Source organism: Tiliqua scincoides, chromosome 1 (genome assembly GCF_035046505.1).
Source record: "Tiliqua scincoides isolate rTilSci1 chromosome 1, rTilSci1.hap2, whole genome shotgun sequence".
Classification (NCBI taxonomy): Eukaryota; Metazoa; Chordata; class Lepidosauria; order Squamata; family Scincidae; genus Tiliqua; species Tiliqua scincoides.
In genome coordinates, this window is record NC_089821.1 from 260,541,869 (window position 1) to 260,553,926 (window position 12,058).

The window sequence follows — 12,058 nt, forward strand, 5'->3', positions numbered from 1 at the left end:
CTAGATTGTAAGGGCACAGCCTATTGTTTTTTTATGAAGAATGTTGTTTGAGCTGCTGTTAAAAAGGTTTTTATTATTTCATGCTGTAGTAATATATTAGAGAACATGCATTTGTGAATCTCAGCCTTACTTTCACATAGATGCATTTATCAGTAGCAATGTTCTTTACACAAAAGGCACTTCTCCTTGGTCAGTTCATCTACAATAAAGATACTTCTTGGGATAGAAAAGAACACTGGTAGTTGCTAGTAGTTTAAATCATTGATTCATATATAATGTTTTGGGATAACCCACAGATCTATGTTCCTGTATTTATAATTTCCTTTCTCACTAATGCTATTAGCTGTCAAACACTTTTCTGTGGTGAACATAAGTTTTTCCTTGTATTATGAAGTTACTGCAATATGACAATTAAATTATGAGTGCACCATGTGCACAAAGCAAAGAATTACAGATATTTCATAAATAACTTGGAAGGGCAGAGAATGTCATAGGTACTAAAAACACGCTTAGCTACACATTAAAAAGAACCAGGCCCAACAACTGTTCTTTTTGGGATGAGATTCTAACTTCCTGTAATTGCAGACTGGCCCACCTACCACTTTTGCAACTTACTTGGCACCATATAGTTTGTTGATGCTGTAACCAATTTCATGTAAAAGAAGTTCTCAGATTTTATGAGGAAGAGGGTGAGGAAGAATTTACTTTCTTTTTCTGAAGTCGTAAAATCTATACGTAGAGCCTGTTTTTTTTTCCTCATATTGTAACTGCAACCTATAATTTTAAAATGATCTGTTCTTCTGACATAATATCTGCCGTTTTTTCAGGGAGGGCAGTTTGAAATGGGGTAAATCTGCATTAGCAACCTTTTCCCACCTTAAAAATAAACATGTAAATCTTCCCAATTTATACTGCTGATAAGGCAAAGCTTGACAACCTTTCTAAAAATATTGGTTAGATTAAAAGCAAACAATAAGATACTAGGAATATTATTGACGTGGTACAAAAAAATGGATCAGCATTTACAGGATCATTGGTAACCCCAAGATTGACTTGGCAGGCCTGTGTACTTTTTAATGCTGGATAATGTAAACCTGTAGGTATAGTATCTTAGATTTTTTTAATCTGTATATATAAAAGGTATGTTTTTCAACATGCATAATTCAGGTTCAGTCATATTGTTTGCCATGTGTCTGAGTGTACTCTTTTACACTGTTTTACATCTCTAAAGTGCAATTCTATGCATATTTACTTGGAAGTACAGTGTGATCTTGGCATCCAAACAGTTCTGTTCCAGAACCCAGCATGGATACCAAAATCTGTGGATGTAGAGTTCCCAGTGTTAATATATTTCAGAACAAAAAGCTCCAAAACCAGTGTTCCTACCTTGGTGCAGCAAAACTGCTATTTCCAAGACACTCAGGGCTAAAAATAGTTCTAAAGACCCACTACTGGTCCTGTGGAGGTTCTTCCCAGCAGCGCTATACCACATTCAGCCCCTAGATGGGGCTGAATGTAGTTGAATACTGTAATTTCATTCCATTAGATCAGTGTTTCTCAAACTGTGGGTCAGGACCCACTAAATGGGTTGCAAACCAATTTCAGGTGGGTCCCCATTCATTTCAATATTTTATTTTTAATATATTAGACTTGATGCTACCATTATATGAGACTGTATTTGGGGAAATGTTACTGATCTGTACTTTTAACAGGGTTCTATGTATATGCTTTTAACAATGATAATCAATGGGACTTACTCCTGGGTATGTGTGGGTAGGATCGCAGCCTACAATTGTTAAAAATTTAAGTGCTTTATGATGTCAATTCTGGTCATGACATCACTTCCGGTGGGTCCTTACAGATTCTCATTCTAAAAAGTGGGTCCCAATGCTAAAAATGTGAGAACCACTGCATTATAGCAATGCTGGGAGAGAGGAACCTGTGTGTGGCCAGAAGTGGGTCTTTAGAGCTATTTTTAGCCCTGAGAGCCTTGGAAATGGCCTGGTTTCACTGCTCCAAGGTAGGAACACTGATTTTGGTAGTTTGTTTTTAAATACATTTACACTGGGATCCCAGTATCCACTGGTTTCCATGGTAAGTCAAATATGTGACTGCAGAATCCAAAGATGCTGAATCGGTGAATACCGGGGTCCCACTGTATGTCCCACCGGGTTCAATATGATTTATTTTATTATTACAGTATTTTTACCCTGAGTTTCTCCCTGAAGGGACCAAGATGTATTTACTCCCATACATTTGACGAAATGGAGTGTTCTATGAGTCTCTCTTGTGGAACAATATTTGTTAAAAAACCCATTGAAAAATGGATTTTATGATCAGCCTGCTATGTAAACTGTTGACTCTATGAGAAAGGCAAAATATAAATACTGTAATAAATAAATACATACATACATACATACAGCGCTTGTGTTGTGGCTAAGAAACTCAACTGCAAATCACAACTTCCCTGGTTTGGAATTTTGCCTCTTCCATGAATTGTCACTCGGTGGCCTTGGGCAAGACTCTGCTTTTCAGCCTCAGCTGCAAAATGAGGATAAAAATTGAATCTTTGCAGGGTGGTAAAAACAGGAGTGAAACATTTGAAGCACTTCACACACTCAAAAAATGCTATATAAGTGGTGGTGTTCTGTATTAGAATTTTAACCTTAAGAGTCCATAACGTGGAATTAATATTCATTTATGGTACCATTTTAACTTACAGTAGTAGGTTATTCTATCATACATGACCTCAACCATAAATACTCTTACCTTCATCCAGCAAAGGACATCCGTGCACACATCACTTACTGGATTAGGAACTGCAAGAGCCAATTGAATGTCAATTGAATACATATCCAAATATGCAGATACTGCCCTTGCTTTTAATGGAGGGCACCAGGATGCAGGTCTCTTGTTGTCTTGTGTGCTCCCTGAAGCATTTGATGGGCCAGGAAGCTGGACTAGATGGGCCTATGGCCTGATCCAGCTGTTCTTATGGATGCACACCCCATCTACATTCTGGTATGACTAGTCACATGTGAATATCTTTACATACAACTGGACCTGGATAGGGAGGTCTGTATTGACTAAGAATGTAGGATAATAATGATGACAGGAGAACTGTTAAGTTGTATGGGTCTGAATCTGTGTAATCTAAAAATGATAAATCTCTGAAAAATAATTGCAGCTTGTTTAATAAACTTAATTAATGGAATCTGTACTTCAAAAATATTAAGTATAGGACATTAATTTATGTATAGAGAATTTGTATTTATTTTGTGGATATTTAGCAAATTTTTGTATAAAGTATTTTTATTTACTGTAAAACATTCTAACAAATAAAGACATTATTTTAAAAGGCTGTAGATTGCGTCACAAAACATTCAGCTATATGAAGGCATCTAACATTTCACAGCATTATTGTAGTCAGCTTATACCTCTCTTTTTGTGTCCAATAAACACATGCTTCCAGTATACATATTAATGTAGAATATTTTAATAAAATAAGAGTCTTGACAAAACAGAACAGGCTTCACCACAACTTATTATATCTCACTCCCAACCTATCATATCTTACTACACTCCTGTCTGTGACCTTTTGCGCTTCCAGCTCCACCACCTTCCATCATCTCTCTCAACTCAGTTCTTTCTTCCTTGCTGCCACTCCCTTGGAACCACTTTCTGAAATCCTGCAGGATGTTTTCTCAACTCCTTCAAATCCTGTCTTAAAACTCATCTTTCCATGAATCCTTTGGCATCATGTTGCAGGGCCTAGTCCTATCCAGCTCTCCAGCACTGATGCAGGCCATAATCCTATCCACACTTATCTGGGAGTAAGCCCCATTGACTATAATAGGACTTACTTCTGAGTAGACATGCACAGAATTGGGTGGGCTGTCATGCCAATGGAGCATGCACTGCTTCCTGTGGGGTGGGGGGTCAGGCAGGCAAAGAGGCTTCCTCAAGGTAAGGGAACATTTGTTCCGTTTGGGGCTGTATCAGTGCTGGAAAGCTGGATAGGATTGAGAACATGTTCCTATGTTCTTATGACTTCAGTGCTTATCCCCACACTAAGCTCAAGTACATGTAACTGAAACAATCATTCATGCTTCTCTTAAAAACAAAAGAACAGCCCCACTGGATCAGACCATAGGCCCATCTAGTCCAGCTTCCTGTATCTCACAGTAGCCCCACCAAATGCCCCTGGGAGCACACCAGATAACAAGAGACTTGCATCCTGGTGTCCTCCCTTGCATTGGCATTCTGACATAGCCCATTTCTAAAATCAGAAGGTTGCACATACACATCATGGCTTGTAACCTGTAATGGATTTTTCCTCCAGAAACTTGTCCAATCCCCTTTTAAAGGCATCCAGGCCAGATGCCATCACCACATCCTGTTCCACAGACCACCCACACGCTGAGTAAAGAAACATTTTCTTTTGTCTGTCCTAACCCTCCCAACACTCAATTTTAGTGGATGTTCCCTGGTTCTGGTGTTATTTTTGTTAACAAATATTTCTTATTTGTCCCTGCAGCTGTTTCCTCTTCCCTTCTCTCCTTTGTGTTATCTAGAATGAGCATAATACATGAGGGCAGGGACCTGTCTTCTCACATAGTGTTAAAAGTGCCATGTCCACTGATGGTGCTATATAAATTAGGGCTCAATCCTAACCAACTTTCCAGCGCCAAGGTAAGAGGAATGCAGCTCCAAGGTAAGGGAGCAAACATTCTATTACCTTGAGGAGGCCTCCATGACTGCCACTCAACTGCAGGATGCAGCACATGCCCTATTGGCACAGCTGTGTTAGGGATGGAAAGTTGGTTAGGATTTGCGTCTTTATTTAAACAAACTGCAATTCCAGTTGAACCAATTAAGGGCCCAATCCTATCCAATTTTCCAGTGCCTGTGCAGGCATGCCAATGGGGCATGCGCTGTATCCTGTGGTGGGGAGGCAGTCACAGAGGCCTCCTCAAGATAAGGGAACGTTTGGTCCCTTTCCTTGGGGGCTGCATTGCAGCTACACTGGTGCTGGAAAGTTGGATAGGATTGGACCCTAAGGCAGCCACCTCCAATGCCCAACTTAAACAATCAGGTCTTGATTGTCTCCCTTGAAGCTGAAAAGACCAGGTCAGGGGTGTCAAACTCTTTCATAAATGCAGCTGAATGGCATTTATGAGGCCTGCTGAGGGCCAGAAGTCATGTCATTAAACAGGTCATAACCAGAAATAAGCACTTTTTCTCACTTAGGAACACATTAGCTGTAAATGACAAAAAAATCTTGATCATATTTCAAGATATGGGAGAGCCCAATTATCAGGTGGGCCACCCTTTCAGCAGTAATACTTCAACACTACTCAGCAGCTGAGAGCCTGAGGGCTGGAAAAAAGCTTCCACAGCCACATTTGGCCCCCAGGCCTTATGTTTGACACCCTGGACCAGGTCTAAGAAGTCTCAGGATGAGGAGAAAGGATTACCTGCTAAAGCACCAAAATGTTAAGGCTGCAATCTTATCCACACTTTCTCAAGAGAAGGGATGTGTGGTGGGTGGGGAGGCAGGCGAGGCAGAACCTCCCCAGTGGAGTCCTTGGGAAAGTGGCACCACTTCAGAGAGTGGCTCGCTCTGCATGTGGGTTGTAGGTGCTTGGGCACCTCACACAGTGGTGACACTTTCTGAAGGACTCCAGTGGGGAGGCTTTGCCTCACCTGCCTCCCCACCTGTTCTGCCAAATCCCAATCCACTGGGCCTTGTGTCCACTTAAGGCTGATTAGTTACCCTTGTGAAACTCACCAGTGCAGCAAGCAAAAGTCAGAGTCCATTTCCAATCCACAGATTCCAAGTAAACCAGTCCAATCAATGAGAGTTGCCAAATCAGTCCAGAGCCAATAAGCCGAGTTAGAGTCTGAGGTCAGGTTCCAGGTAAGTCAGTCAGGGTATCCAAGTCACAGTCCAATTCAAAGTTAATAAGCCCAGTCAGTCTCCTCTCCAACCTGCACTCCTTCTACAACCCACCCCACTAGTTTCTCCAGGTGCTGTTTATATGCTCCCAGGTTCACTTTAGCCTCTAATGGCTGCAGGTGTGCAGCACCCCTCCAGCTACCATCTGGGCTTTAACCCTGCATTTACTTAGAGCAAGGGGCACTGTGGACACCACACCCTATCTCCTCTTAATATCTGGGGCAATTCCAATACACCACCCACCGCACATCCCTGCCTGAGAAGCCGCAACAAACACAATGGGCCTACTCCTGAGTAAGGTAACATTCAAACACCTCTGTGCAAGGATGGCAGCCTCAGTCCAGTTGGGGGGGAAGTGCTTTTCCAGCCCCCCTTGAGGTAAAAAGGCACCTTAGCACCAGCACTCCCAGAGCCCAAGCCTAAGCATGTCTACTCAGAGGTAAACCCCATTGCAGTCAATGGGGCTTACTCCCAGGAAAGTGTGGGTAGGATTGTTCTGCCAGCCAGGAAGGTCTGCACGCGCAGCTGCAGCTGAGGAGGTCCCCCAGGTGGTGAAGCACAAGCGCCGCGCGCTCCCTTCGCTGGAACTTGAAGGCAAAGCCTGATGCCCTGCACAGTACTGTGCTCCATCGTTAAAGAACTACAGTTCCCAGGGTGCTCCTCTCCGCCCTGTGATGGCGTGGGCGTTGTTGCTATGGTAACCGGGAATCGCCCAAGGCCTAGAACCAGAGCGTCGGTTTGGAGCGGCAGAGGAGCCATGCCTGGAAGCAGGTACCGGGGGCTCCAAGTGCTCACCGCCACTACGTTGGCTGTGCCGTCCACGCCTTCAGTGGCCGTTTGCTGGGGGAGGGATAAAGAGGTCTGTCTCCCCCTGCATGGACGATCCCATATAAAGTATGGGCTGACTCAGAGCCCAAGTCTAGGCATGTCTACTCAGAAGTAAGTCCCACTGTAGCCAATGGGGATTACTCCCAGGTAAATGTGGACAGGATTGCAGCCTCATAGCCCAATCCTAGGCATGTCTACTCAAAAGTAAATCCCATTGCAGTCAATGGGCATTACTCCCAGGTAAGTGTGGCCAGGGTTGCAACCTCACAGCCTATGCATGTCTACTCAGAAGTAAATCCCATTGTAGCCAATGGGCAATACTCCCAGGTAAGTGTGGATAAGATCAGGCTGTTAGGCTGCCATCGTATCCACACTTACCTGGGAGTAAGTCCTATTGACTATAATGGGACTTACTTCTGAGTAGCCATGCATAGGATTGGGCTCTCAAGTAGTTGCCTCTGACCAGGGATTGCCCTGGTTTGTGCCCTGAAGTGCTAATGCCAGGGGACCATTTTAAGGCGTCCTCCCTGGTTCCAAACTGGCACATCTGTGGCTTTCTGGATGTCAAGCTGAAGGCTCACTATTCATGGCCCCCCCTCTCTATTTCTAACTGGAAAGTCCCAAAATTGAACTCCTTACTGTGCGATATGTAGTCTCACAACAGAGCTGTGGTGGGAAGGTTAAGAAGATCATTGTGTTCATTTGAACGTCTGCATAGAATCTATATGCATTGGGCCAGCTCCTCACAATCAGGAACGCTGGGAGCTTTTTCCAATCACACAAAGCAAGGTCAGTGTGCTTCTATTGTTTATAAGAACCTAAATTCCATGCACACAAAGTTCTGTTCAAACAATATGATTCTGGTTACTCACATAGGAAGAGAATGGGACTGCATCAGTTTGCCATGGCCACAGCAGTGGTTTTCAATCTTTTTTCATCTCAGGGCACACCATCAGTGTGCCATCAGAAGGTGCTAAAATGATCAAGGCACACCATCACTTTTTGACAATTGACAAGGCATACTGTACTGCCTGTTAGTGGCTCACATCCCCAATGACTCTTAATATATGACCCTCCCCCAAACTCCCATGGCACACCTGCAGACCATTAGTGGCACCCCAGTGTTCCAGGGTACAGTGGTTGAAAATTCATGGGCTAGAGAGCCCCAGAATATGCTGTGGGGCCATGCTTGTCTGCAGAGATAAACACTGAACCAGACTTTTTACCACGTTCTGGAACCCTGAGGGCTTCTGCAAATCAGCTCAGGACATAGCAGGAGCAGGAAGCCTGGACATGGAGCATGGCAGTATGGAGGGATGTAGTTACGCATATTTGGTGCATTCCTGTTTTCCCTCTACCTGGCAACTAAAAGATTTTATTTTAGCCAAAAAGATCTGGGTTCAGGTCCCTGCATGTCATGAAGTTCAAAGCTGAGCAAGTTGCTTTCTCTCTACTCGATCTACCCCCAAGCGTACTGTGAGGATAAGAGGAAAACAACCATACATGTCACCATGTTCCAATAAGGTGTGAACTAGTATCTCCTGTGGAAAAAAGAGAGAAGTGAGTGCTGCCCTAGATTTACTTCAAGTTTCCCAGATCCAAGCCTCTATCTGTTCCTGCCCACACAGTTATTTTCTTTGCACTTAATGAGCACATTTGCAAATGATGAGAAGTCAATCATTCAACCCAATATTTATCTCTAGTTGGTGTGAAAAGAATGCTTAGAAAAAATGTTGCAAGTGGAGTTCACTAGCTTTGTCTGCTATACAGTATCCTTCCGATTAGCCTGCTGTGACTTACCATCACCAAGCACAATTATTTTCAGTGAACACAGATGCACATACTCTTAACTGGTAATATTGTATGAGGACGTTTTTGTTTTGTTTCTCTGCTAGTGACACCTTATGGGATATTGCTAAGGCTGAAGTTGAAAAAAGAGAAAACCATGAAGGTGACAGAGACGGACTCGAATGTTGGGAAAGATCACTGTTTTTTATAGGAAACAAAAATGGGGTAAAAAATCACTGTTTTATTACGCAATGTTCTTGCTGATAAAATGAAATATTTATTTTTTTAAGTATTTAACTTAAAAGTATTTAACTGCTTTGTTTCCCTAGATCTTTCCTATCCTGCGCATGTGTAGAAGTGTGATATTTATTTCTAAGTGTAATATTCATAATATTGTCTAAAACAGCCAAACCTTAAATCAGGCTTTCTCTAACTTGAGTGGTGGTCAGGTGTGTAATTTCGTTTATCAAAACTCACCAGGCAAATATTTTGTTTTAATTACCAGGCAACCCACTTAAGTTTCAAGACTCATAGGAAACCAGTTAATTACCTGGAATTTTACTGGAATTTGAAAAGAGCCTACTTTCCAAGCATGTATGTGTGAACATACTGTACCTCATCAATTGGGAGAGAGCACAAAGATTGAACTGTTGGAGAGATTTAAATTGGAAAGTGACTGTTAAGTTGCTTAATTACCTACCACATTACTATGAATTGCTGTTATCATGTAATATGGCTTATTGATATACAAGATAGATTTTCTCCATTTAATTTTAAAATAATTATTCACTAGTGGTTTTTATAAGAACTGATTCTGTGTGCTCAGTGGATCTGAAATATACATGCTTTGGGTTTGGCAAATAGTAGCAGAAGGAAAATTAAGACTCCAGGCATCTGATACCCACCAGAAAGAAACAACTGGTAAGGGCTCCTTGAACAGTGCACCTATATAACAGAAACTGACATATTTATCTGTACCTAGAAGTGTTTGAAAGTATTTTTTTTACTCAAAAGTAAGTCCATTGTGTTCATTAAGGCTTAAACTGTAATCCTATCTTACTCACTCCCAGCAACTGTTACCTTGCACATGCCTGATCTCATCTGATCTCAGAAGCTAAGCAGGGTCAGACCTGGTTAGTACTTGGATGGGAGACCACTTGGGAATACCAGGTGCTGTAGGCTTATACCATAGTCTTTCGAGACTGAAGGTTGCCAATCATCTTACTCACTGGAAACAAACATCTCTATACCTCAGTATGGATAGAGAATGTCAGCCTGCAAAGCTCTGATTGGCATTCCAATTCTGCTTAATTAAGGAATTTTTTGCTTAAATAAGGCTGTTACCCTATAATCTGGGAGTAAGTCCTCTTGAACCCTCTTGGATTTATTTCTGAACAAAACATGCATCAGTGTTGGCATCCTTCAGTCTCGGAAGACTATGGTGTCACGCTCTGAATGGTGGTTCTGGAACAGAGTGTCCTCTCCAGTGCGCGAAGCCTGGGTAAAGTAGGTATGGAGGATAGGCTGTTACCCATGCAGCAAATCCCCCCTCTCCACGTCGCTGAAATGGTCCAATGGAAAGGCAGAGGCCAATACGGTTGGTTCCAGCGGCGTCGCAGGAGTTGCCAGAACGTGACTGTATTCAGCCATGAACTGCCTCAGGGACTCCGGCTCCAGATTTTGCCTCGAGGTTGACTCCTGAAGCCTTTTCCATAACTGGATGTAACCACAAGGCAGTGGAGGTTTGGGATCAGAGTTTTCCTTCTCTCAGATGAGCTGCCTTCCCAGGCTGACAGGTCCCATCTACCCAATGGCTGTTTAGTCACCTCTTACGACAAGTACAGCCAAACTGAGGGCCTATTCTTATCCCCAGCCCCCGGGGGGGGGGGGGAAACATGCATAGAATTGAAATTATTCATGTACCTAGGGTTGCTGTGTTAGAAATGTTGATAATTCATGTTCTAAAAAATTGTATCCACCTATAGGCCATAGTAAGATTAAGGAAATGTCTTACAGCCCAATCCTAACCAATATTCCAGCACCAATGGAGCTGTACCAACAGGGCGTGAGTTGCATCCTCTGGTGGTGGTGCAGTCATGCAGACCTCCTCAAGGTATGGGAATGTTTGTTTCCTTTCCTCGGGGTTGCATTGTGGCTGCGTCAGCACTGGAAAGTTGGTTAAGATTGAGCTGTTAGTTTTCTCTTGGTAACAACAGCGGCCATTAATTTTAATTTTTAAATACATTTTTTCTTAGTAAGCTGCCTTGCTTGGCACCTGAATCTTTATGCATACCAGTATTAATTTGTATATTGTATGGTCTGTATATTTCATGCAGTCTTTTTAGTTCCATTTCATTAAAGCAATTCCAGTAGAAGCAATTCATTAGATTAATCTGTTATTTACAATTACCAGTGAGTTCCTAGATGAATACAGCTAGCTTGCTTGTGTTGTCTGTATTTTTGGGTACACTGTTGCTATTTCTATGTTACCTCTAATAGTTTATTTTTATAACAATAATAGCAGTGTAGTTACACCCTGATAGAAAGTTGGCAGCTAACTTTCCAGTAATTAGATTACAAATAATTGCCTAAGAGCCCAGTCCTGAGCTTGGCACTCCGGCTTTCTGCTGAAGCACACTGTCGCAAACTGTGCCTAAAGGCACGTCTGTGAGGCTTACCACTGGGCCAGCGCCCATGCTAGCCCAGCACTGGGCTAGTGCTGGGTGGGCGCCCATTCTCCACTGCTTGGCGGTCTCGCGGACTGCTGAGCTGCAGCACAGTAAGCAGAGGCAGGGAGGAGCGTTCCAGGGAGGGGGGATGCAGGCGGAGGGCGGAGAGAGGGTGGGCGGGAGGCATGCCAGGTGTAGGGAGGGAGGCGGGTCCCATGGAGCTCTGCTCCACCAGATGCAAGACGTTTGTGTGGGGCTCGGCGCCTTACATGAATGCCTTTTCGGTGGTAAAGTGATTAGCCCCATTGCAGGGCTGCTTCCCTTACCTGGGAGAAAGGGACAAAAGTCCCCTTTTCCCAAGGTGCCACCTGCAGCAGACTGAGGTGTGCAGGATGTGGCAGGAGCTGTTCTCAGCGCTGCTGCAGCTGCACACCCCGGGCAGCTCAGGATTAGGCTGCCTGTTTGTAATTTTCAGATATTTTGGGAGAAATGATTAGAATTTATTACAATATTAAGAATAATATAATATTTATGCTTTAATGACATTACAATTACATTACATGTACATGACATGTACATTACATGACATTACAATGTGTTCTTTGTTTTAATTGCTAGGGAAAGACTACTATTATACTGAGGTGTCTTGACAGGTATGTGTTTAAGTTTTAAGAGGTATTTTATAGTTTCTGGGTACTCAAAATTCACAATTCTAATCAGTGTTTCTATAGCAATGTAGAAACTAACAGCCTGGTCCTGTTGGTGCCTAGCACCGCAAAAGGCTACATACTGGACCATGCAGCCTAGTGGCCGC

At 43.0% G+C, this 12,058-nt stretch overlaps 1 protein-coding gene and 1 pseudogene across 6 annotated transcripts in view; both read left to right on the forward strand.

Annotated features, from left to right (window-relative positions):
• Positions 1–6,661: 6,661 nt before the first annotated feature.
• DYNC2LI1 (dynein cytoplasmic 2 light intermediate chain 1) overlaps positions 6,662–12,058 on the forward strand; it is a 37,743-nt gene continuing 32,346 nt past the window's right edge. For 3 of the 6 annotated variants that reach the window (XR_010794333.1, XM_066624504.1, XM_066624529.1), the window contains exons 1-3: positions 8,687–8,800; positions 10,561–10,688; positions 11,863–11,897. Coding sequence is in view for 5 of the 6 variants with exons in the window: in XM_066624504.1 (XP_066480601.1) it covers positions 8,758–8,800; positions 10,561–10,688; positions 11,863–11,897 (206 nt within the window). In the remaining variant the exon portion in view is untranslated. Of the gene's footprint in view, positions 6,731–8,682; positions 8,801–10,560; positions 10,689–11,862; positions 11,898–12,058 lie in introns of those variants that run through there. The other 3 variants (XM_066624512.1, XM_066624519.1, XM_066624536.1) reach the window with 3 other exon arrangements.
• Positions 9,641–9,757, forward strand: LOC136638121 (5S ribosomal RNA; annotated as a pseudogene).